We start from the raw sequence: 27,289 nt of genomic DNA on the forward strand, positions 1-27,289 counted from the left end.
GTAATGAAAAACTGACCACAGTTAAAACAATAAGTGGATAAGGTATTATGCAATTTGTTTAATGCCTTTCTACTACTACATTCTTTTATTTGTCTAATTTCTTTAAGCCCAGAGAGAAAACCAAAAATCAGGCTGCAGTAAGCATTTTAAGAGCAATTTATAATGCAAATAATGCAATTTATAAACCATGTATATTTCCATTCTTTGTAAAAGAAAGGAAAATCATATTAATTCCCTAAAGGTAAGACAGACATTCATTCAATAAATATTTGTTGTTTGTTTAGTTGTTTTCAGCTGTGTCTAACTCTTCATGACCCCATTTGGGGTTTTCTTGGCAAAGATAATGGAATGGTTTTCCATTTCCTTCTCCAGCTCATTTTACAGATGAGGAAACTGAGGCAGACAGGGTTAAGTGACTTGCCCAGGGTCACACAGCTAGTAAGTGTCTGGGGATGGGTTTGAACTCAGGAAAATGAATCTTTCTGTCTTCAGATCCAGCACTCTATCCACTGTGCCATCTAGCTGCAAATATGAGTACCTACTATATGCTAGGTATTAGGTTAGGTATACAATGTAGAAACAAAGGAGAAAAAGACTCAACATTTGCTCTCTAGGAAGTTACAGCCTAGTACATAGAAACTATAATACAAGGTAGAATGTGAAAATGCAATGAGATGGGCAAAGTTCTCTGGGAATTGACAGAAAACATTCTGGGTTGAATCAAATCAAGGAAAACATCTAGGAAATGGATTTGATCTGAGCCTTGTAGGATAAGGAGGAAATATGGGGAAATGTGTAAATCCTATTAACCAGAAAGATGATGGAATAGCTGGGGTTTTTTTTCCCCCAAACTCCTTCAACCTCAAAAATTCAAAAGAATGATATCTGTAGTTTAGACAGACTAATTATATATTTAGTTAGGAGGCAACTTGGTGTAGCTTGCTGGACTGGGAGTTAAGACACCTGGCTTCAAATCTTGCCTCTTCTCAGCATGTTTTCAGATATCTAACCTTGTTGGCAAATCACAGATCTCTGAACTTCCATTTCATTTGTAAATTGAGGTAGATAAGAACATGGAGTACCTACTTCACAAGGTTCATCTGTGTGTCAAATAATGTAATTTGTGTAAACTGTCTTACAAACTTTAGGGCACTATAGAATTTTCAGATCTTAACTCTATAGCCCAGGCAAGAGGTAATGAGTGACTGAACTCCTTTACATCCACAATCCACCCAGTTCCATCCTGTCTTCTCCAGCAGATTGCCCCCATTACTTCCACTCTCACTAATCCTCAATCTCTCCCCATTTATCAGCTGCTTCCCTACTACCTACAAAGCTGCCTGTGTCTCCATGTCTTCAAGAAACCTTTCCTTGATCATTCCATTCCCACTTAACTTTTGCCCTCTCTCTCTCCTTTTTGTGACTCAACTCCTTGAGAAGGCTGCTTACAATCAGCATCTCCACTTCTCACTCTCTTAACTCTCTATAATCTGGCTTCTGACCTCATCATTCAACTGAAACTGCTCTCCCCAAAATTACTAATAATCTCTTAATTGCCAAATCGAATGGTCTTTTCTCAGTCCTTATCCTTTTTGACTTGTCTGAAGCTTTCAGCACTGAGACCCGTTTCTCTTGGCCATATGGCCTCAGAATAGAAAAGACCCCACTCCTTAAAGTATGATCTCTCACCTGATGCTACAAGCAAAGGTGTCCGTCACACTACCAGAAATGGAGCAGCTGAAACAAGAGGGATGGTGGAAGCTGTCCAGATCTTTTGGAGCCTTCACAGTCAATCAAAGAGCTTCTCATTCTCTGTGTGGTAAGCCACCCAAAGATACAAGTACAAAATGTCTACAGCCAAGAGAAACAGGCACTATGCCAAATTCTCATTATATAAAGATGGAAAATCCATTAACCAGCTTTCAACTTCCCAAAGGAAATGATTCTTACCAAAAACAAATCCTTTACAAATACCTCAAATCACAAATACTCTATTTAGAAAAACATAGTCAATTTTATTAAAGAAACAGTACAGGTATTCAAATATAATGATTATATATAAAAACAGCACAAAAGGATTTTAAAAACATGTTCAACAGAAAAATGTGCAAGTATCTATTAGATTTCAAATCTAAACAAGGTGGGCAAGGGCTGACCTAAGAATTGGAACTAAGTCCCTCAAACTTGCCTCACCCCTTTATAGTCAGCGAAGTCCTAGGACTTCACAGATTAGCGTCTTGATCATCAGGCAGGACTAGGGATAGCTGAGTACATTGCACGCCTTCCCCTCTTGCTCAAGTATTGATAATCGAAACATTACCATTGCTTGACCAACCATGATTCCAGAGGACTAATGAGAAAACATTCAACTGACCTCCTGAAACATGAACTCAGGGGGCACAAGACATTTTTTGGACATGGCCAATACAGGAATTTGTTTTGACTGCATATGTGTTAGAAGGATTTTTTTTTTCTTCCTAGTTGGGAGGGAAATAGTTTTTAACTGGAAAAAAATTATAAAAATTTTAAACATTATCATTGCTGAGGGCATGACAACCTATTGCCCTATGACTCCATCAGATGTCACTTAGTATATATCTTCTGTGTACATATGATTTCTCTCTAACAGAATCTAAGCCCCTTCACGTGGATTGTTTCCATACAGGTTTTCTTTGTATTTGTAGCTATGGTAGTGTAGTGGATAGAAATTTGACCTCAGTGTAGAAAGACCTAGGTTCAAATTCCACCTCTGACTCTGGGTAAGTCACTTAAACCTCCTTGTGTTCCAGGAAACTCAAAGGCTGTAAGTTGCAGAGAAGGTGCCACCTGCAGTAGTAAAGAGTTCCCTCACTAGGGATAGAAGAGCATTGAGTGCTTAGTGTTTATCACTACTTGTGCTGGAGATTCAAGTACAAGCAAGGCGGTTTCTGCTCTTAGTCTAATGCGGAAGACTACATATAAAGGGGAGGTGAAAACGGAGGGACAATATGAATGTCGAGATGGTCAGAAAGTTGTATTGAGGCCCAGTTCTAAGAGTTAAAGTGAATGCTTATCTGTCAGAGCCCAGAGTCTCAGGTGCAAAATCCAAGGTTCAGGGGAGGGGGATAAAGATGATGGATACAAGGGGTGTAATGTGGAGATGACCAGGAGTACCTTATGCCACTGAAATCACAGGTCTAGTTTCTATTCCCTCATCCCTGACACCTATTATAATACAAAGCATACAGCCAGCATTTAATTAATGCTTGTTGAACTGAACAGAATTCGATTGCATCCACTATTAATGACCACATCATCTCTACTAAGACAAGGACACAGCCTCATCTCATTGAAATGGAAGTTATGAATGAGGCTTTGCAATATAGAGGACAGAACGCCAGTTTTGCAGTCCAAATGGTCCAAATCTAACACTATGGCTATTTGCTGACATTATGACACTAGTAACTTAAACTTTCTGGCTAGTAGAGTTTCCTTATCTATTTAAGGACAGGATTGAGCTAGAAGAGTTCTAAGGTCACTTTTAATTTTAAATCATATAATTCTAAACTGGAAGCTGGTGATAAGAGTGTTTGTAAGGAGGGACACCATAGCTCTCTTAACACATTCCAAGTGTCTTCTGCTTTAGAAAGCAGAACTAGGGGCAACAGGAAAGAGTATAAGGAGTACACATTCATCAACAGAGCTTCAGAACATAGGTGTAAAACAATGCAATGGGCTGCCTTAGAAAGTAGTATTTTATGCAGAGATTAAGTTACCACCTCAGGGATATATAAAAGGGATTCCTGCACTGGAGGTTCTGTAATGTTCACTTAATAGGATTAATATACCTATTTTTAAAAATTAACTTTCTTTTAAAATATCACATACAGAGTCAATAGCTTGCTTTTACACAGTAGCCAAATGGCAATACATTTTCCTCACATTACCATGAAACAGGCGATGCAAGTTATTACTCCCATTCTACAGACGAAGAAATGGGAACATGGAAAGCTTATGTAAGCTGTTCATGGTTTCACAGAAGTGGCAGAACCAGGGCCTGAACCGTGGCCACTTTTCTCATAAACTGGCTTAGAAAACTTTCAGCTTGCTCACACTTAGATAACCCTAAGGAATACTTTTGTTTCAAATGGGGCAGGTCACACTGTATTTTCATGAGCAGAACATGCAATTTTCACTACAGACTATCATTCTATATAAAGGAAGGCCATCTTGATGGATTTAACTACTTAGATAGCTAAGGACTGCTTGGTAATTCCACAACATGGAATCCAAACAAAGACTCTGTTATCACTTGGGTAAATTTCTTCTGTGTATCTAGTCAGCAAACACTAGCATAAACCTGATCCTCATGCTAAACTTTCACTCCTTAATCCCCTATGGACTTTTACTAACATTGAATCCTGTATGGTATAACCTTCCATCTTTAGAGAAGTATAGTCCTTTGAACTCACAGGAGGCATAGACTGAAATTTCAGATAACACACTAGGTTGCCAGCTTTCTCAGACTTTATTCCTGCCATCTTTATCCTTTTTTCATGTAATCTAATACTGCAAATCCAAGTATCTGGTTTTCTTATTTCACTCACATAAACATACCCTACCCATAAAAAAAGTGTTCTTTAATCATCCCATTACTTAAACCTTGCCTTACAAAGAAAAAAAAAGTTATAACTCACATTTAAGAAAATTTTTACTTTATTCTGTCTATCAGACTAAAAACAAAATCCATTTTCCTTACGGCTTCCCTGTTCATCTTTATAGGCTTCAAGTATTTGGTTCTCTGTGCAGCTGCATTAAGCATTCACCTTTCTTACTTTGCTATTTCAAAACAGTCAGAAAACTGGTTAGGAGGCAATTCCACTGCAATGAGCAGACTGTGTCCTGTGTCTCTTCACCTCTGTTGAGAATACTGAGTCATATGTCAGCTAAGATTTGTTTCCACTCTTGGTAGAAGGGATGAAACCAATACTTTAAATGTTACCTTTCCCTATATCATTTACAAACTTTTTCAACTTTTTTTAATAACAATTTTACAACTTTGAAAAAATATTTTTTCACTTGATTTCTCACCACACTGGAAATCTCCATCTCTATTTATTTTACATTCGAATTTGAAAAGAACAGTATTAGGGCTTCTGAAAAGCTTGTAAATTCAAACATTATTTACTTTACATAACAAAAATATTACATATTTTATGTTACCATGTTATATACACTTAACACACTAAGACCTCTAAAATACAAGAAGCTTTCATATATGTGCCACATGAATTTCTCATATGTAGAAATTCCTTACTTTTACTCAAAAACAAAAATAATTAGGAGAAAATTGAGAAATAATGATTTCATTATAAAGACTTCTTGAATTTTCAAAGATTTATTCAGTGATTTGTACTTTCTTTTTTTTCTTCTTTTCTAGTATACCTTCCAATTTTCTTTTCTTGACAGACACTACATTTTCTGCTTTTGTTGGTTTTTTATTATCCTTAGTCCAACCAAATTTCTTGGATTGTTGCTGTTTTCCTGCTGAATCATCAGATTTTTGGGGGCTAGTTTTGAACTCTTGTTCTTCTTTGTTTACTGAAACACAACAAGAGTGACAGTGAAGAAAAAAATAAGATTTTTTTTTCCAAACACCAAGACAAATCATCTAAATAATGAAATTCAGAATAGATATACCAATTTCTCATCTAGAGTACAACATCTGCATTAATAGGTCAGTGGAACTCAAAATTTATTTGCTTCCTGCACAGTATTCTTTGCCACAAGAAATTTTGATACACTGAATATATAAGTCAGCAAAAAAGAAGGGATTTTGGGCAATCAGGCCCCAGAGCTGGGCCCTCTCCTTTCTCTTAATCTCTTTTACCAAGACTCAGTGGCTTTGCACCTCTGAAGTTAGAATTACTACGGAGCGGGCAGCAACCTGCAGCTAAGGGCAGACACTTCGAGATTCAAGGCACACCTAGCAAAACTCTAGGCACAGCAGGGCACCTTTTGAGAACCACTGCAAAAGATAAACTCAAAATTTTAAATGTAATAGAAGTGATCATCATCAGTTACCAGGAGAAGGGGCTGCAGCTGTAGGAAGCTGATCTTTGGCATCTGTAACTTTGTCTAGCCATACTCCAAGGCAGGTGAGTCTGGCTTTAGTGTTTACTTCACATAGTAAAGATGGAGGAGTCTTCTGAAGCAGTAGGAAAATAAAACTGAAATATGTTAATGTTAGATTCTTTTAATGCAATTAGATTTTTCATTTTATCCATTAAGAAAACAGTATGACTTTAAGATTTTATGCCATAAGCAACATTAACTTAAAAATAATTTCTTTTGGTTTTCATTTCAGCATTAGAATTTGCATAACTATAAAAGGTAAAAACCTCACAATAAAGTAGTAAAACATGGATAAAAATCCTGAAATACATCAATCTAATAATAAAGCACAACAAATTATCATTTCCAAGTCTTGACTATTAAGTGACAAGTCAATTCACTTCATGGAGTAGTTAAGGGAACAAAAACCCCAGCATAAGAAGAGCCGTTGAATCAGTCATTGCAGTTCTTTGTAAAGTGACCTGATATGACATCCAAAATTACTAGAAATTATACACATTACATGAAAACACTTTACAAACAAAACCTACTGTCAGGATTTTAAAGACTGTGGCCCTGACTACATATACCATTCACTTTTTCCTCCCTTGGTCTCCTTTGCAGCAGATAGAGTGGAGTCAGGCAACTGAGTTCAAATCCACTCAGACATTTACTAGTCGTGTGACCGTATGCAAGTCATTTAACCTCCATGTGCCTCAGCTTCCTCGACTGTACATAACAGTGTACCACATCTGTTGTGAGGATTAAATGAAATAACATTTGTCAAGTGCTGAGCACAGTGCTTGGCACAAAGCAGGCACTTCACAAATGCTAGGTATTATTGTTGTTGTTATTTTCCTTCCCTTTTTACCTCAAAGTTATGGAATTTGAAATCTGGTTCAATGATAAAAGATGAGTGAGATGGGATTTTTAAAAGATCACAAATAACAACCTAGAGTTGCTAAAATATAAACTTGAAAAAAATCTTCTTAAGATAAAGAAATGAAGTCCCCAACTCATCTCATACACCATATGTGCCCCTCAGTAAAGTTTTATTCAAAATCACTGTGGTTTATAAAAGTGCAGACCAGAATTTAGAAGTGGAAGGGGGCTTGAAAATCACCTAACCCCCTATTTTATAGATGAGCAAATCAAGGCCCACATTAGGGGAAGTGACTTGCCCAAGATCACACAGATAAGTAGCAGAAGCAGGATTTGAACCCAGATCCACATACTTAAAATCTTTCTCTTTCTATGCCTCTGGCTAACACAATATTAATAAAGTTTATTTCATAAGTTTATTACTTTCCTCTCTGAATTTTAAAAAGGTAATTCACATCTGGGCCACTGAATTTACTCATTTAGCTCTGAAAATCTATAGTGTTAATGGAAATCAATAATTAACTCTAAAAACTTCCCAAAGGCTAAATATATCTACAATGTAAAAAATGCCAAATACCACAGAATAACAGAACTTCAGATGCAAGTAATTTCACTTCCCAACAATAAGATTCATAGTTGTTTTAGATATTAGCTGTAATATTTTGTATTTGCCTAATACTTTATTACGGTGATTTCCTACCCCATTTGAGCCTCATGAGCAACCTGATAGGTGGGACAGGCATGTAGAATGGGAAAAACCATGTGTGTTCCTAGGCCGTTTGAAAATTGTGTCCACTGTGTCTTATGGTGGGTTTCTAAGCCCTCCACAGAAATAAACGTATAGCACGTGCGCGCGTGCACACACACACACACACACATATTCATACTACAAAACTCCCTCACACCACCGAGTTAAATTTTCTAGCATTTAGATGGATTCATAAAAGAGCATAAATAAAAGCATTTATCAGTACACCTGACTCTGTCATGCTAGAAAGATGCCTATCGACAGGCCTGGCCCTATGGGGATTATCCCTATTTTCCAGATAAGGAAACTAAGATTTCAATAGGTACCATGGCTGACAAAGGTCATAGGGTCATTAAGAGTCAAGGTTCAGACTTGGCAAGATAAAGAGAAAACTAACAACCAAAACCCCAGTGAGAGCCCTATTACATTGACCTCTATCTGTATTATACTAGCATACTGACCTTATTTGGATTATGCCTCCACATTTTGATGAAGCCATCACTTGATGCTGTAACAATAACATGATGCTCTGGGACTTCAAAGCTGCAAATGTCTTTTACTCTAGAAGAAAAAATTAATCTGATGACAAAGAGCTCCTCAGCTCAAAGAGCTACATTTGAATGGGATGTCAGGACACACTTACCCAGAGAGTACTACAGAAATACAGCGCCAATGTTTTAAAGGGTGTGGCAGTAGGCCCTGGGAGGGGTAAAAAAGGGCTGAAGGTGGTACTTGAGCTACAAGACCTAGCCTTGGCAAAAAAGAAGGGCCATATCATCATCAGAGGTTAGAGTGTAAGGGATGTAAGGGATAAAGTCAGAAACATGTGAAACAAGGTATGTATGTCCATTTGACCATGAAAATAAAAAATGAATAAAACTAACAATACTGACTCTACTTATCATGACCTCTTAGGAGACATTTAACAGAGGTAAAGTAGTGACCAAATGTGAACAAGAGTTCACAAGGCCAGAAACCACCTCAGTAGGCAGCCTGGTGGTCCCCTCTCCTAGGGGCTTACCTTACTGGAGCTGGATTTAATGAGGACATTCAATTAGCTCTAGCACAATGCAGCTGAGAACTTCCAAACTCAAGTGATCCACAGGCCTCAGCCTCCCCAGTAACAGGGGCTGCAGGAGTGCAATGCCATGGCTTTAGGTAGTAACATATTGCCAATGCTGAAAAACTAGCATCAAGGAAAGCACATGTGACCAGAAAAATGGTGGGGGGGGGGGAAGGAAGCAATTATGAAGCAAAAGTGAGAAATAATAGCTGAGCAGTCCTGGTCCCTCAAAATATTAATGAAGACCAGAGGACAGGCTCCAGCAAGCAGAATTCCTCTGGAGGATTCACAAAATGTATGGTACCTTTGGTACCTCCTTGCCTGATCAGTGCCATTGATCTATTTTCCAGTCAGAACCAAATTAATTTTAATAACTAGTCTGAGGTCTAGGAGGGCTGTTCTCATTTCATTCTTTTCATTGATTCTCTTGATTTTCTAGATTTTTTTTTGTTCCTCTAAATAATTCTGTTATGATGTTTGCTCTGTAAAGTATCCACCTTAGTAGTTGGGTTTAAAAATAAATCTGTAGATTAATTTTGGTAGTATTGTCATTTTTGTTATATCAACATAGCTCAGATATGAACAATGAATATCTCTCCAGTGATTTAAATTGTTTATGTCTTTGAGGAGCATTTTGTAAATATAACTGTAAAAACAAACAACTTTCAAAGCCGTAAGGACTATAATCAATACAATGACCATTCATGATTCCAGAGGACTGATGATAAAAAATGCTCTCCATTAGAGACATGAGAGATTTAAGGCACAAAACATTTATTTCGTATATAACTCTTGAGGGAAAATTGAATGCATATATTTGTTACAAGAATTCCTCCCTCCCCAAAAAAAGTGAGGAGTGGGAGGGAGAGAAAATAGATTTCTATTAATTTTCTAAAACCAGAGAGGTGCTACAGATGTGAAATGTCACAAGCACTTTCAGATGAGGTCACTGGATTATTAGTTTTACTTTGTTATAAGACATCTCTCATAAAGTAGGAAGTATCTGTAAATATATAAAATGTAAAAACATCTAAATAAAACTTTTTAAAAATGTATCTACACAGGTGCCTTGTCAAATTGGTTCCCAGATATTTTGTGCATGTTGTACTTATTTTGAATGGGACTTCTCTATTATTCCCATTTTTTAAAAAATTGCTATACAGAAATGCTGTTGATTTTTATGGGTTTATTTTGAATCCTGAAACCCTAATGAAGCTATTGTTGAAATAATTTCTTTGTTGACAGGATTTCCTAAATAAATCATTTCATCAGTAAAAGGGGGGTTGTTATCTGCTCTTTTGCCTATCTTTTTTTTTTTTCTCTTGTATTATTGCTACTGCCAGAATCCCTAGAAAAAAGGGGGAAAGGGATATCACTGTTTTACACATCATTGAGAAAGCTATTATTTTCTCATTGCATGTAATGCTTGTTTGGGGTTTGAAAGAGATATATACTGCTTTGTAAGGTTTTCTGCATAAATGAGTATTGTATTCTGTGAAAGGTTTTTCTATGTCTATTAAAGATATCATGTAGTGGGGCAGGTAGGTGACACAATGGAGAGAGCACCAGCCCTGAAGTCAGGAGGACTTGAGTTCAAATCCAGCCTCAGACACTTGACAATTCCTAGCTGTGTGACCCTGGGAAAGTCATTTAACCCCATTGCCTAGCAAAAAAAAAAAAAAAAAGGCATCATGTAGTTTGGGGATGTTTTTGTTTTTAATATGATTATGTCAATTTTCCCCCTAATTTTGAGCCATCCTTGCATCCCTGATAAAAATCCAACTTGGTCATGGTGAAAGAATTCACTGTCTGACAAAGATTTCTGGGGAAACTGGACAGCAGTCTAACAGAAATTAGGTTTAGACCAATACTTGCACTATATACCACAATAAATGCAAAATGGATATAGTATTAATAATACCATTAAAAAAGTGAAATAAATAGAAAACCAAAACTATGTAAATGGAAAGAACAACAACAACAAAAAATCAATGCTGAATGCTATGAAATTATAGTGATCAAGCTTGGCCCCAATCTCTTCCTTCTTTTCGGAAGTAGTAAAAGTAGTATAGAACGCTATAGATAACATCAGACTTTTTTTTGTGTCAGTCAGTTTTGCTAAACTGTTTCCTTTCCCAATCCACCCACTCCCACCCTTTTAACTCTGATATTAGTAATGGCTTTCTGGGAAGAGGGTAGTAGGAAGAATTCATAAGTTAAAATATGTGTGTGTGTGTGTGTATACATATATATATATATGTGTATACACATATATACACATATATATATATGTATTTTTTTTAAATGAGATACTATAATCTGCACAGGTGGAGGGAGGCAATACCCACATTGGTGAGATCATAGATCCACTGATGGATCTACTAGTACTGTAGATATACAAGTCAGAAGACTTTAATTCAAATCTGGTTTCAGATTCTTACTAGCTGTGTGATCCTTTGCAAGTCACTTTAATGCTGTCTGCCTCAGTTTCCTCAGTTGCAAAATGGGGATAATACAGCACTTACCCCCAGGGTTGTTGTGAGGATCAAATGAGATAATAGTTGTAAAGCTCTTATCTCAGTGCCTGGCAGATAGTAGGCACTTAATATATGTGCTACTGAAGTGAGCAAAGTAGGGCACTTAACAAATGCTTGCTTCCTTCCATCCTATTATAGAAACTGTCACTTATATTGATGTCATGCTAAAGTTACTAATCATTATAACTGCAGGTATTGCAATATACATTTTTATATGCATATACATTTTAAAATTCCATAGCAGCTACTGCCACAAAGTATTTCATAATATATTTTTAAAATCTCTGATCTCAAAAGACAAGGAGTATATATTTGTTCAGTCATTTTTCAGTTGTGTCTGACTGTTTGTGACCCATTTGGGGTTTTCTTGGCAGAGATACTGCAGTAATTTGCCATTTCCTTCTCCAGCTCATTTTACAGATGAGGAAACTGAGGCAAACAAGGTTAAATGACTTGCCCAGGGTCACACAGCTAGTAAGTGTCTGAAGCCAGATTTGAACTCAGGAAGAAGAGTCTTTCTGACTCCAGGTCCTGCACTTTGTCCACTGTGTCACCTAGCTGCCCTTGGGGATATGAATGTGTATGAATACGTGAATACATATACATCTAAGTATAAACACAGACACTTCCACATGGAGGAAAAAAAGAAATAAGCTTAAGTGTTAAGAAGCAAATACCTGTTTTCATGAGCCTTAAATTCACAGAGACATTTTAGTGAATCACAGTCAAACAACCTTACAATTTCTTCATCTCCAGCCACAGCAAGTATGGAATCCTAAGAAGAATCAAAAATAGGATACTGTACCTAAATATCGAAAACACAAACATACACACAGACTTGAGAATTCCACAGCTAGTTTGATGTACTTACTGAAATAAATGTAACAGAAGAAATTCTCTTTCCAGTGGTGATGGTACCAGTAATGGATGCAGTTTCAAGTTGGTAGATGTCTATCTTGTTTATTGTGACAACAATATATTTCTCTCCACTAGGGGACCATTCAACTATGTGAGCATCTATAGTTTTAAAAGTAATTAAAGAAATATTTGTCTGATGAATAAAAATCACAAAAATAGAATAGTTATTTCTACAAACTTCACTATGGAAATTAGGAAAATAGAGGACCAAAGTAACTTCATAGATTTAGGGCTGAAAGGGACCTGAGAGGTCATATAGTCCAACACCCTCATTTTATAGTTGAGGAAAACGAGGCTCAAAAGTAAAACCGATTTGCCCAAGATGACTAAGGCGTCAGGTGAAAGAGCTAGGATTGGAACCCAGGTCCTCCAATTCCAAATCCAAAACATTTTACACTCCACCACACTGCTCCTTCTTACCGCCATAAATAATTTTTCAGGTAAAATTGCCAATCTGTACAAAACTACTTTAACTATACCTAAACACAATCTGCCAATATAAAATCAAGAGCCATTTCCCAATAGATTAACTAAGTAACATATTCAAAGAAGTTTTTTTAAAAATAATAGCAAAAACCTGGAAATAAAGTGGAAGTCCATCAATGAGAGAATATCTGAATAAATTGTGACATACAAATGCACATGAATTTTTTTCCCCAACTTTAGATCTATGGTCCTCTCGCACTATTAAGAAACTAATACGAAAAATTCAGAGATTCAGGGAAAAACTTGTATGAAGTGATGAAATACAAAGTTAAGAATCAGAAGAACAAACTTAGTCATATTTATAATATGGTAAACAAAAGCAACTCTAATACATACAAATTCTGGTTAACTGCAATGTTTAATCTCAGTTCCAGAGAGCTGATGATGAAACACACCTCTCTTTTTGATAGAGGTGGGAGACTATATGGATATGAAATGTGATACACACAGTGATATTGCTTGATATGTCTACTGTTTTGACTTAAATGTTTTTCTTTGTTTCAAGGGAAAGTTCAATTAGGGGAGGAGGCCAAGAGTTGCTATTAAGCAGAAATGTCTGTTATAAAAAAGATAACACAAAGTTTAAAAAACAAAAACATTCTGCCAACAGAATACTCACTTTGTTTTATATTTTTTATGAATGCTGATCTTCCTTCAATAAGGTTCCATGTTCTATAAAACAAGGTTTTTTTGGCACCATCATCAATATAATTACAACTAATGCTTAACAAATACTCAATGTTTGAAGGATGCTAACAGGAAGCTAAATCAATGAAGTGTTAATCAAAACAAACACAGAGGAAAATTATATATTATTTTGTTAAAAACAGTTCATCTCAGTTTTTCAGATGACCCACAGTCTTCTTTAGCAATATCTGAAGAATTTATTACCCCGTAATATTATTGTTTAAGAGTGTCTTGCTTCAATGTCTATGGGAAAATTTTAATATGGTGGATCCAGTGTCCGTCATCATTTCCACTTCATATTCACAATAACAAACACATTACTAGGTGTTGATCCAAGAATGATGTTTCCATCTTAACAGTTTCATTATTACTATAAAACTTTTCTTCACATCAATATAACTTTAAAAGACTAATAGTTATGACACAGAAGACATACAAAAGACAAGCACCCAACTAAGGTAGTAAAATATGCCGCAGTAAAAATTACTTGTTTTGCTTGGAGAACAATGACTAATTCTACTACTGATAACTAAAAATTTGGTTAACTATTATTTACCGTAATGTCTTGTCTGTTCCCACTGACAGTGCTAATTTGCCAGATGGATGAACAGAAAGGGAAGTGACGTGTCCCCTAAAAAAAAAAGAAATAGTTCAGCATCCAATTTTAGTTACCAAGTTAAGAATTCCAATGGAGGGAAAAAGGCTCAGACTCACTTATGTGCTTTAATAGACTTCAAGCAGTCCCATCTCTTTGCATCCCAAACACAAATTAGTCCATCTTCTCCTCCACTAATTAAGTGCCCGTTACCAAAGAATTTCAGGCAATTTATTGTGCCTATCAACAAAAAGAAAGTCAAAGTTGCTGTAATTACATTATTACTATACTTTTCAGTTAAAGTTCCATTTTATAATGTTATGTACATATATGAGATGCTAACAAGTTAGCACTGTTAAAACTGGAAACTACTAATTGGGACAATTAAATACTTCACCTATCATCATGTTTTACTTCAAAAGTGCTGATCTGACACTTTTAAGTTTAAATAATGAGTAAGTATATTATAGTAGAAAGTTCACTAGATTCAGTCAAAGGACCTGGGTTTAAATCCTTGCTCTTCTACTTAGTTATCTGTTTCCCTTTGGTAAGTCATGTCACCTCTCTGGGAATGTTTCCTCATCCTGTAAAAATGAAGGTACTGGCATAGGTGACCTCTAAGTTTCCTTCCAGTTCCAAATATATAAACCTATCACTGGTTTCTCCCAATGTGGTAGCGGATATGAATTGTTCTGAGCATAAATCACTGGCTAGAGAAAAGTGGAGAAATCCATGACTAGGAAACTTTTTTGTTTCCTGTGTTACCTAACAACACCTGAAATGAATGGTGAATTCAGAGCTGTGGCCTTATAAGCACGGTCTTTCAAAAGTACAGCAGCTAGGTAGTACAATGGATAGAGTGCTGGACCAGCAGTCAGAAAGACCTGAGTTAAAATCTTGACTCAAACATTTATAAGCTGTGTGATCTTGGGCAAGTCACTTGACCTTGCTAAATCTCAGTTTCCTCAACTATAAAAAGTATAATAATAGAACCTATCTCCCAGGGGTGTCATGAGGATTAAATAACATATGTAAAGCAGGTAGAAACCCTTAATGCTTTATGTAAATGCTAACTACTACTAAAGCAAGTGAACTAAACTGCCACAGTCTGATGTAAATGGTAATTAGTACACAAAAGGTTAGATATATTACATCAACTCTAAGAACCTCTGGTTCTAAAGGAAACAACCATGTTGATGTTGCTGCCTTCCTGAATACTTCACGTTAGGTAAACTTATAGTTCTATTAAATATTTTAATGTAGAGGTACTGATATGTATGTAAATACAACACAAAATACCAATATAGTTATTGGAAAAGACAGAATTTTCTTACCATTATGATGCATCAATGCTCCATGTTCTACCTTTTTTTTCATATCATATATGTGAATTGTTTCATCTTTGCTTCCAGTGACCACAAAACGGTTATTTACAGCTACTGCTGACAAGGAGGCAGCATGGCCATGGTGGGTGAAGTCAGCCACAGGGGTCCATTTCTGTAAGTGAATAAGACACACTCTAAAACTATAGTCACAGCACATATTAATGGTCATATTGATTAACTTTGACAAAGAAATAGCCTCTTTTCAATGATCAATGCAAGCTGTAAATGACTCCTGCTACAGAGACAGCAAAAAAAAAAATTTAAAAATCAATGAACACAATCACCAGACAAAAAACTGATAACCAAATAAGGAAGACCAGCATGTCATCTAAAAAGCTGGCAGACAAAGTATGGCACTAATGCCATCTCTTCATCACGCTGAAGATTCTCTAGCCATCATCCTCATCTCTTGACCCTCCCAACCTTGGACTCTGCCCATACATGTCATGTCACCTCTCTGGGACTCAGTTTCCTCATCCTGTAAAAATGAAGCTACTAGCACAGGTGACCTCTGAGTTCCCTTCCACCTCCAAATATATGATTTGATAGGCTTTGACAGGTGAGCTTTAGCCCTATCTTGCTTAGAACTAGGCTTCCATATCATTTCTACTATGTCATCTCACATGTACTATTATTCCCTTCCAGCTGTCCTTGATATACTATCTTTCCTCCTTAGAGTGTAAGGTCTTTGAGGGCAAGGATTATCTTAATTTCTTACAAATATATATCCCCAGATCTCAGCACAGAACCTAGAACATAGCATGTACTTAATATATGTTCTGACTATCTACTTATCTAAGTAAAGTTCCCAAACACTATTAAGGTTTGTGAATGCTATGTCTACATGGCAATTACATCTATTACATATATTCTAAGGGAACTATGAGACCCATTAAATAACAAATGGCTTGACACCAATGAAGATGCCTTAAAGCTAACCTAGCAGTACTGAGGCAATGTTCATTGCCATACAATTTTTACACATTAAGCCTGGCTGAGGATGATTTACATTAAAAAGCACTTTAACGTTTATAAAAACACTTTTTAAAAAGTCATTTGATTTGATTCCCCCAACCACTCTATAAAACAGGATCAAACATTATGGTTACAAGGCTATGAAGGGGCAGTTAGGTCACAAAAGCATGTCTTCTGACTCGAATGTCATGATTTAGGGAGTCACTCAGCTTCTCTCACAAAAACACCCAAAATTTCTGTGAGGTAAACTGAAAGCTTAATTGAAAGCAGGTCAGACAAAAGGAATACTCTTTTGATAAACAACTTCAAAAAATTCTAGATGGGGTACTTGAGGCAGTATTCCCAAACATAAGGTCCATAACAGAACACTAACCAAGGACAGTTCCCAGAACTGGTAAACTAACAGTTCAATTATATAGGACCTTAAAGTTTCTAATACAGTATACTACAAAAACATCATGAGATAGGTATTCCAAGTGAAATCATCACTACTTTGCAAATGTTGAAATGGAGTCTGAGAAAAGTTAAATGACTAGTACAAGTCATACTAGGAAATAATTGTAAGCAGTGAGGAAGGGGAAATGAAAGAATTACAGGATATGGTCTAAAAGTGAAACTTTAGAGTTCTGGATCCTAAAGGCAGAACAATAACTGTTGATGACAAAATTAAGGGTATGACCATTCCTCTGGGGGGCTGAGAGTTTTTTTATTTCAGGTGGTCTGACACTGTATGCCACATTGCTAGGAGTAGCTCAAGAAGCTTAAAACACAGAGAGAAATCTAGCACCAAAAAACGAAAATAAAAACAAAACTCACAACCTAGTAAATAATACAAGGTAGTATAAGAGCATGGCATTGAGTTGTATAGACAAAAAATATGAAAATCAAGGAGGAAAAAAAAAATCTATATAATTATAACTGGGAGAAGTGAAACGGGGAGGGGGGGGAGAGAAGAGGCAGGGAGGGACTGCATATGTCAGAAAGGAAGCATTTATTAAGTGCTTAATAAGTGCCAAACACTGTGCATAAGGGGACCTAATGGCAAAACTGGCAGTGGACAGAACACTATTCTTGGGATTCCTAAGATTTCTAGTAGAATGGTAGCTTTGCAATTTTCTCTCTTGACCTCGGTTTCTTCATCTGTAAAATGGGGAAATTAACAGCTGCATGCATTGGATTTTTGTCAGCGAAGGTATTTGCAAATGTAAAGATGTTACAAAAAGGGGAGCTCTGATTACTACTGGAGAGAATGGATTTGCCCCATTTGAATTCTTCCCACAGAACCATGGGCCCCCTCTTTCCTCCTGTAAAACCCCAGCCTCGAGCTGAAGCTTTTCAACAGGACTAATGAGCTTGGGTCTCCTGCCCCCCCCCCCCCCCCCCGCCCAGTCCTCGGTCCATGTGCGCTCCGAGTACAGGCTGTCAAGCAGAGGAGACTGAGGGAGTCTCGAACCCTGGCTTCCAACCCCGAGCGCAACAGCTTCGAGGCCCAAGGGACACAGCCCTGACCCCGACTCCGCCGTCCCCGCTCTCACCTCGCTCTGGCCGCTCCCGCCCAGCTCCCTGTGCACCGCGAACCCGAAAAGAACCTGCTCGTAGCAGCCGCACACTAGCTCCATACTGCCGCGCACGCGCACGTGTCTCCTTCCCCACTTCCTTCCGGAGCGCGGCGCCCGGAGGCGGGGCCAGCACGCGAGTCTTCAAGAACCCTAATATACGGAACGAAAGGGTCCTTCTCCCGCCGGCGCTCCCGGTTGACGTCACTGGCAATGCAGGGCTGTCTGCCTATGCGCCTGTGTTTCAGTCAACACTATTCCTCACGTAACACAGTTCCATGGATTTTCCCAAGATAAAGTAAAGAAAGCCACTCTGAAAATGACAATTGAGGGGAATGGAAGGACCTCCTGAGAAGCGTGGGAGTGAAGACAGAAGGTGTGTCATAGAGTTGGACTGGTGATGCTAGTTTAGAATCGAAACTTCCGCTACGTCGTGACGAAAGAGCGGGGGGGGGCGAGCGGGAAGGGGGGAAGAGAGGATCTGACCGCGGGAGCGCGCGGGTGCAGGGTACGGGTACAGGTGGGGAGAGGACCGGGAACAGAAGGGCGGAGAGTGGGGGCGGGGCCTGATTGAGGGATAAGGGGCGGGGCGAGGACCTGGACAGGGGGCGGGGTCAGGAGGCGCGGGGGCGGGGCGGGGAGCGGAGCGTAGTCGGTTCCCGCTGGACACCTGATTTAAGTTCACGGCTCTTGGTCAGTTTCCTTTGCGGTTTTAAGGATTTTTGACCTTTAGGAATCACTTTAATTACGAATTTGCAGGAATTTAACTTTTAAAAATATACTGTAAGTATAGATTTTATGTCCCTAAATCTCCTAAATGTGAGGAATTGAGGTTCCAAGGGCTGTATGACCTTCCCGTCTCTCCCTAGGGCTGGTAGGGGGCCTAGACGTGATGTAATACAAACTCGCTTTTTTATTTATTCACCCATATCTTTTTGTTGGTAAATTTCACTGATACCTTTTTTTTTTTAATTGCCACAGCCATTACCTAAGGGAGAGGCTCCGTAGGGGAGTGGACACAGGACTGACCTCAGAGTCAGACTTAAATGAGATCGTGGGTCAACAAAGGAACTCAAGAGGCCACCTCAGGCCCTCTGAATCCAGAGTGAGGCCTCTTTCTACTTTAACACTGGCTTTGGAATCCTACGGAAGTCACTTAGCCAGTGTGCCAGGCAACTCTCTCTTAAGTTTCCTTATCAGAGTTCCCTGTATCAATTAAATCACACATCTATTCCAAAACAAACAAGCAAAAACCAGTACCTCTCTCCCCAGCCAATTAAATTCTCCACAATAGTTAACCAAAAAATGATTGTTACAGCAGAGTCCATAAGAATTTATTAAGTACCTACTGTGTGCCAGGCACTAGAGTTACACTGACAAAATGAAATAATCCCTGTCCCCAGGAGCATTATATATTATCAGAAGTTGACAGATTATTTCTGCAACATTCTGCTTTAGTCTCAATTCCACCTCCCCAACTCCTTCCCGCACCAAGTGGGTAGACTTGGAGACGTTAAGAAATGAGTTCCAGGGGGCAGCTAGGAGGCGAGGTGGATAGAGCACTGGCCCTGGAGTCAGGAGGACCTGAGTTCAAATGCAGTGTCAGACCAGACGATAGCTGTGTGACCCTCGATGAGTCACTTAACCCCAATTGCCTTGCAAAAAAAAAAAAGAGTTCCATCCTGCCTTAGATACTTAGTAGCCATGGGACTGTGGACAAGTCAGAGCAAACAACCAGTTTCCTCATCTCTTAAATAGAGATCATAACTGTACCAAACTCACATGGTTATTGTGAAGATCAAATAAGATTAGTTTATGTAAAGCACTTTGTATACTTTAAAATGTTATATAAATGTTAGCTGTCCTGTGGGACCAGTATTGGCCAGCAGCATTCAGTCTGACTTCAGCTGTCATTCAAAGTTGTTTTCATTCATACTGTTGTTGTTAAGTCATTTCAGTCATATTATTCATACTACCTCTTATTTTAAGAAATAAGGACACTAAATCCCAGAGTAGTTCACCTGACTAAAGATTCCAGATCTTACCATCCAGGGTTACCATCTGCCCTTCAAAAAATATTTTTAAAATACCTACCCTATGACTCAATGCCCTTTACAACTGAGGCCTGAACCAGGTAATTTTTTCACACTACGTTTTGAAGCAGAGCTCAAACTAGGGAGGAATTGGAAACAAAGCCTGAAGAATAGGGGACCTTTCTTTGGGGGTAGGTATGCAGAAAGACCAGCTTAAAAGGTTAGCTGGACTTTAACTGTTAAGGTATAAGGTTGCTCTTGGTATAGGGTTAAAGCACAGTGCCCACTACAGTGTTTTTCATAGCCATTTAGATGTTTGTTGATTCTGGCTTTCGGAACTATTTAGAAGGTAGCTCCATATTTTTCTTAGCTTTCCTTCCATCTCTTAACCCTCAAATCTGATTTATCCAATTCCTGTATAGGATATGTGTGAGGTCTGGAAACAAAGTAACTAAAGAGTCAAGAAAAAGCTTGCCAAGAAATGCTACAAGATTTTTCCTTCCTTACCCATGACTTCCCTTTCGTGACTTTTTCTTGGTACTAAAAATTCTGTTTAAAAAAGATAAAGATTTTAAAAAGATAAAAGAAAAAGCATTTTGCTTCATTAGTTTGTTGTTGTTGAATCATTTTTCAGTCATTTCCAACTCTTTATGGCTGCATTTGGGGTTTTCTTGGTAAAGATACTAGAGTGGTTTGCCATTTCTTTCTCCAGCTCATTTTACACATGATGAGCTGAGGCAAATAGGGTTAAGTGACTTGCTCAGAGTCACATAGCTCGTAGGTGTATGAGGCTAGATTTGAACTTAGACTCCACCTACCTGCCCTCACTTCATTAGTTAGCACGGGCAATTTTATAACTACTTAAAAGAGCAAGCTTTCCATCATCAGAAAGAAAAAAGCACAAATGAACGAATATATATGGGTATACCTGTTCAGCTGGATTGGCCCAAAATATATCTCTGTAAAGCTTTGTATAACTCAATGTAGCGGGTAAGAACCACTTAGTTATCATTAGATATAAACTTTTCTTTTGAATAAATACATCATTTTGGAAAAAAATAAGCTCATTAATTGGTGACTTGTGACAATATGTATTCTTTTTTTTAAAGTTTCAGTAATGTTAATTCAATGGTTTTATACCTTTAAACCTACTGAAATGAGAGGGCTTTAATTTCATTAGCAAAATTAAAATTCAGTTATCATTAAGCTCTTGCTACATACAAGTTCCTATTCTCAAGGAGCTTACATTTTACTGTATAACCTTGTACAGGTGCTAGGTGGCACAATTGGATAGAGCACCTGGGCCTGGAGTCAAGAAGACATCTTCCTGAGTTCAAATCTGGCCTCAGACACTTACTAGCTGTGTGACACTGGATAAATCAATTAACCCTGTTTGCCTCAGTTTCCTTATCTGTAAAATGAAATGGAAATAGTAAACCTCTGCCAAGAAAACCCCAAATTGGGTCCCAAAGAGTTGAAAACTACTGAACAACAAATGCGTTTTGTAGAGTAGTGAGGGGTGGAAAGTTCATGATTAGAAACTGAGGAGTTAAATAATTGATGATTTCTTTTGAATAATCAGAAAAGGTTTTATGATATTCAGGAGATGTTTGACTTCAGGTTTCACTTGTTGATAAAATGATACTGATGGGGGAGGAGAAGGTGGACTGGTCATACGCCTTCTCAAGGTTCTTCCAAGGGACTTTTGAAATTCTATGATATATGGCTTCAATTGACATGAAGTATGAAAGAATTTAGAACTTTTTTAGATTTTTGAACTAGTGTAATTTTGACCATAAAATAATTATTCAAATTTTACAGCACTTTGATGTTGACAATGTGTTATTTTTCTCACAACAATCCCATGAAGTTATTGTGGAAATGGTGTGCCTATTTTACACAGGAGGAAAGCAAGGTTCAGAGATACTCATGCTAAAGGAGTCAGGATTTGAACCCAGAACTTCTGAGTCTAGATCTAGGCCACTTTCTACTTTCACCACACTTAATGGGGCTTAGAATGTTAACAGAGAGTGACTCTGATCTCTGGTCCATTTACTTTGTTAAAATTGCAGTTATTCTTTAGTACTGTGACCTGATTTCTGTTTTCACTTATATTTAGGCAAGAGTAAATACTGCTTATTGAGTATTATAGTAATAAAACAATACTTTGAAACCCTGTATGTTTTTGCAAAAGGCCTATAAAGGTCATTATTTCATATTCATTGTCACTGATATAAATGTATGTATTTATCAGATCCTCTTTTATTTCCCAAAGAAGTCACAAAAATAAAAACAATCACCACTTAAATTTCTGATGGAGAATTTTAGAGAGTGTTACCTTTCATTCTTAGGAATTTGGTTTTAAACAACAAATCTGTAGTATTCCCCTTCAAGTTATAAAAAGGTCCTGAACTCTGGTTGATTGCATTTATTATTTTTGTAATTTACATTTAAATGTAATAAACATTATACAATTGAATGTTTTGGTAAAAATAATTTGTGTTTGTCTTGGCAGACAATTATGGAACCCTCCACTTCTATCACCATTAATTACCAAATAAAATTTGTAGGCAGTCTTTTCTCTATTGAAACACTGTATGGATTTTTGTAAAAAATTATTGGTTCCATAGATTTAATTCTTTTTATAGATTATAGGATCATAGACTTATTATTGGAAGGGATCTTATACACCAACTAGCACAGTGCCTGGCATTCAGTAAGCTTGTTAATTGATGAATAACCTCTTTTCATTAAAGGATTGATGAATTAATCCCTTATTTTATGTATCAAAAAAACCTGAGGTCCAGAAAGATTAAGTGATTGATCCAAGAAAGCAAATTGTAAGGAACAGGGTTGGGATATGAGCCCAGGGCCCTGAGGCCCTATAAAGAGCATTCTTTCCACTATACCACACTAACTCATATCTTCTCATAATTTTGTTCTATTTTCTCTTTCCTTTCTCTTAAATCTAAGTTGCAACTACTGTGCCACCCATTATTAATAGCACCAAAGCTGCTGATTCTTTTTACTCCTTTACTATTCTTTGCAAGACATGACCAGAAAACAGTTTGTACTCATCAGTTACATACTCCCTTCATCTGCCAAATATTACAGCAAGTTTGATGGCATAATGATTACAACCAGAGGAAAAAACTAAGCAGAACCACATACAGAAACTGCCCTAGAAAGGTACTGTTATTTCCTGTTTAATTTCCTATCAGAAGACTTGAAAGGAGATAAACATCAAATTGTAGAGTTAGCCTTAAATTTTTGTTTATTACTATGGTGTGACTTCATTTACCTGTTACTGTGGGAAAGTTGTATAGAGTGAGAATTTTGCAATTAATCAGAGTGAAAACAACTGAGTTAATTCTGAAGCAGGTGTTTGTCAAGAATTGGTTGCAGTATTTATTCAGAAAGCCAGGAGGGTTTGGTCAAGGAAGCAACTTCTTTGCTTGGCTTTGTTGCTATTATTTAAAACCAGAGCTTCAATATCAATGGCTAGGAGTTCTACTTCTTTAGATTTTGATTTAACCCAACAAAGCAATTATTTCTGGTACTGGCAAAGGTGAGATTCCTTTTCCTTCCCCACCTCTTTTCTTACTTACAAAGAAAAAGGAAAGATGTTATAATGCGATCTAGGTCTTATGTAACTTCTGGCCATTTAAATGTTTTAAAAATGTCTCTTGAAACAAATGAAACAAATCATTTTGGACTGATTTTTTAAAATTAGAAATGTAACTGTTTAGCAGGGAGAGGGGTGCTGTTATTTGTAACTTATTCTAGGGGACTAAACTTGAAACTTGAAGAGACCTTAGAAATTATTGTCCAACTCCTCATTTTATAGGTGAAGAAACTGAGTCCCTGTTAGTATACTAACTTGCCCATGGTCACAGAGGTAGAGGAGTTGAGATGCAAACCAAAACCTTCTGACCCCCAAGCCAGCAGTCTTTCTACTATGCCGTGTTGCCTTTTCTCATGATTTTGTTCTCTGTTAGGATGAAGGCTGAGTTACAACTTGACAACTGTGGTACCTATTACCAACAGCATCAAACCTGCTATTTGCAGTCAGATTTTGAACCATATTTTGAATATAACTATAACTTTATATTTTATGAGAATGTTCAGAATGTCTCCTCAGCAAAGGAGAACACTAAAGATCTAGCTGGAATTCCGACTGTGTCAGAGGTAATTATTTATCTAAATGAATTCACTATATTTTATATTCCCCTGATTTAAATATTTACTTTATTCCACAAACACAAAAGTTCATACTCCAATATGCTTTTCTATTTTAGAGTGAAGTTAGTTACCAAAAGCATTTCATTGATAAATAAGTTGAAAATGCAATTACCTTTATGCAAAAGATAATTTTATGGTAAATTTCTACTGAGCTTGAACAATTACAATTAAGTTAGTATTTCGGATTTCAGCTACTCGGAATGTTTCATCATTATGGCTTTGGAAAAGGTCATTCTACCTTTCACAGTGTTTTGTAACAACATTTTTTTAAAAATTGCAACCTATTTGTAGGGAAAGTGTATTTAAGAATATGTGGCCTTTTTTAGAAGGTAGATGTAAGAATTTTTAAATTGCGATAGGAGTTTAACAATCATATCTGGTCCCTCCTCATTGGACAGATGAAAAAAGTTGCTATCTAGTCACGGATTTTTTTTTCCCCTTTCTTGGTTATAATTTACCTATGTTGTAATTTTTCATGGGTTCAAACCTCAGATTCCTGCCTTCCTTAAATAACAGAAAAATTTTATAGAGAAATGAATGATTATTAAGTAATTAGGCTTATAGTAGTAACTTTTCTTTTAAGATCTCCATGCTTAATTTTAGGCTTGGACTACAAATAATGATGAGGAGCAAACTGAAGGTAATGGTGATGCTAATCTATCTGCTGCTTTGATTGAAAATGTATTTTAAAGTGATCCTTGTTGTAGTGTTGGACATTAGTTAGAAAGCAAAACTTTCATCAGGTATTAGGTTGCTTAGTTTTGTGTAATCCACAACATATTTACTAAGTATTGGCTGAATGGGATGTAGTGATGTTGTATAATCATTGTTATGAAGCCAGAGTTCAGTATTTAAGATAAAACTATAGAAAGAATACCAGATTACTAGGAGGACTGGGGTGTTTATCCTGGGTCTACCATAAAAATGGCTGTGTGACATTGGTTAAGTCAATTTGCCTGTCTCTGTCATAGTAAATTCAAATCCAAAATGATGGGGTTGGATTAGATGCTTTCTAAGATTCCTCCCAACCCTACTGATACATGGTGCTAAATTTTGGGGGGTTTTCTTCCCCCTCCTTCTCCCTACTAGCTCAGAATATGGCAGTGAGTGTCATGTTCCTCTTTGACTTGGCAAAAATAGCTTTTCCCAGTGAGAACTTACTGCTATTTCAAAGTGTGTGAGGTTGGGTAGTGGGAGCTTGGGTGGGGACAATGATGATAATGAGATGAAAGGAAAACATGTTATTTTTATTTTTCTAATGACAGGAGAGATCTGCATAAGGGGGAAAATTTGAAAATATGTGGGAAGATTTAAAACTATTTTTGCCGAAATGTGTAGGGGACTCTAGGTAGCCAGTGACAAATTAAAATACTCAGTCTTGTATCTTGAGTTAAAGAAATAATCATCTTACTCATATCTCAGAGTTTCTTGCTCTTTAGTTACTATTTAATCATGAAAGTGGAAGTTTAATATCTGAAAATAATATATTTAAGAATGTATCACTTTAAGTTTTAGACAAAAGAATGTTTGTTGTAAATACAAGTGAGAGTTTTTATTTAAAAAAAAAAAGTGTGAGGACTCTCCAAAAATGAAACATTTTATTTTTAAAAGGTGTTTTAAACTTTGATTTTCCTATTATTTGACCACATTACACATTTTTAGTCTATCTTTTTAAAGACTACAAAATGCTTATTTAAAATTATTTTGGGACAACCATTGAAAAGTATCAGCTACTTAATTGTTTAATGGTAAAACTAGCCAGCCTTCATGCACTATTGGCTTTTGCAGATCCACAGATTCCCTTGGATATTGAGAACCTGAACAAGGAGTTTATGGTGGGAAGTGAAGAGCTCTATGATTCCCTGATGAATTGTCACTGGCAGCCTTTGGATACTGTTGCTTCTAGAATCCCAAATAATGTCCAGGAGTAACTCGGCAAATACAGAGCAGTTCCCATCAAGATGCTATCCAGTGGCTATATTGGTACTTTTGGGTGGAGGTCAGAAGTCATATTTTGTTTTGTTACATAGGCATTTGTTTGAATAAACTTGTTGGGAGGATTGGAGCATAGTAAGATAATGAAGAACTACTCCATAAAAATAAAGATAACCAGTAAATGCATTTTACTCATTATTTAGGATGCAAGGTAGTGTACCCCAGGCAACATTTTATAATTGTGCTTTCCATATATAACCCATATTAGATTGCCCTCTTGGGGAGGAGAGAGAATTTTGGAACTTAAAATATTAAAATATAAAATATTATAAAAATGAGTGAAAATTGTCTTTACATGTAATTGGGGGAAAAATATTATTTATATTTTAAAAAAGAGAATACAAAAGGAAGAGAAGTGTGCTCTTTTCTCCTTTTTCTCCTCTCCATGAAAGCAAGAACACAACTTTACCTCTTAAAAAACTTTCAGTTTAGAAGTGGAGCAGCATATTGCCCATTTCTGGGTGACAGTTAACAGAATTCTCTCTTGTGCCCTATGTTTCTGTGCATTGGTTTAAATATAACAAGCTCAAAACAACTGCCTGTGTGCCATTGAGAGCATTTTTTTTGTTAGAATCTGAGAATTTATAAAAGGTAATAAAGTACACTTGGTTTAATATCCTTCTCCACTTGCATCCCAGATTGGACATAAAATTACTGTAGCATAACTGCTTACCAAATGCCCCCCAACAGGTAGATAAGCACAAGAGCCTTGGGGTGGTAACACCCCACTGGTCTTGAACCCATTCCTCCTTAGGGAAGTAGAATCTGTAACAAGAGACCAGCCATCCCTACCAACAGCTACTCATAGGCCAGGCACACCACCTCAGCTGAAGCAGGTATCCTAAGAGACAAACGGGAGGGAAACGTGCTTAGCAGGGTAGGAAGCAACCCATGTGGAGATGCAGATTGGCAACTGCTCTAGCAGGTGCTACGGTCACATCTATTAAAGACCGGAAAAGGGAATTTTTGTCCCTAAAGTTCTTGGCACTGTCATATGGTTCAGCATTAGAAACTGACCTTTTGTCAGTGAAAAGAAGTTAAAGACAAGTTATTGCCATCTGCTGTTGTGCTCTAAGGACCGTGAGACCTTTCTA

The 27,289-nt window shown here is 37.1% G+C and overlaps 2 protein-coding genes across 3 annotated transcripts; one reads left to right on the top strand and one right to left on the bottom strand.

The window, feature by feature from the left end:
• Positions 1-2,014: 2,014 nt before the first annotated feature.
• PAK1IP1 (PAK1 interacting protein 1) lies at positions 2,015-18,028 on the bottom strand. Of its 2 annotated transcripts, none has more exons than XM_027835841.1 (10): positions 17,905-18,028; positions 15,344-15,506; positions 14,129-14,249; positions 13,971-14,045; positions 13,347-13,399; positions 12,195-12,340; positions 12,001-12,098; positions 8,185-8,284; positions 6,064-6,184; positions 2,015-5,580 (listed from the first exon to the last, which is right to left on the bottom strand). In XM_027835841.1, exons 1-10 carry the CDS (start codon positions 17,986-17,988, stop codon positions 5,378-5,380), a joined length of 1,164 nt encoding a protein of 387 aa, XP_027691642.1. In that variant the 5' UTR covers positions 17,989-18,028; the 3' UTR covers positions 2,015-5,377. The 2 variants fall into 2 exon arrangements, with proteins under 2 accessions (XP_027691642.1, XP_027691562.1); XM_027835761.1 differs by having other exon boundaries at positions 6,064-6,187; positions 17,905-18,026.
• A 573-nt stretch (positions 18,029-18,601) lies between these two features.
• Positions 18,602-26,440, top strand: CUNH6orf52 (chromosome unknown C6orf52 homolog). The gene is given in 5 exon segments (XM_027835954.1): positions 18,602-18,618; positions 23,009-23,147; positions 23,957-24,146; positions 24,804-24,840; positions 25,989-26,440. Coding segments are annotated over 4 exon segments (507 nt in total). The 5' UTR covers positions 18,602-18,618; positions 23,009-23,010; the 3' UTR covers positions 26,132-26,440.
• Positions 26,441-27,289: the final 849 nt, after the last annotated feature.

This window comes from Vombatus ursinus, unplaced genomic scaffold, assembly GCF_900497805.2.
Source record: "Vombatus ursinus unplaced genomic scaffold, bare-nosed wombat genome assembly UNPS02000577.1, whole genome shotgun sequence".
NCBI lineage: Eukaryota > Metazoa > Chordata > Mammalia > Diprotodontia > Vombatidae > Vombatus > Vombatus ursinus.

Excerpts from the sequence above, each read along its gene's own strand:
- PAK1IP1 (XM_027835761.1), bottom strand. The coding sequence starts at position 17,988 with ATGGAGCTAGTGTGCGGCTGCTACGAGCAGGTTCTTTTCGGGTTCGCG. Across the intron at positions 12,099-12,194 it reads CTTCTGTTACATTTATTTCA|GATTCCATACTTGCTGTGGC; the intron begins GTAAGTACATCA and ends GATTCTTCTTAG. Across the intron at positions 6,188-8,184 it reads GGAGGCATAATCCAAATAAG|AAGACTCCTCCATCTTTACT; the intron begins GTCAGTATGCTA and ends CTACTGCTTCAG.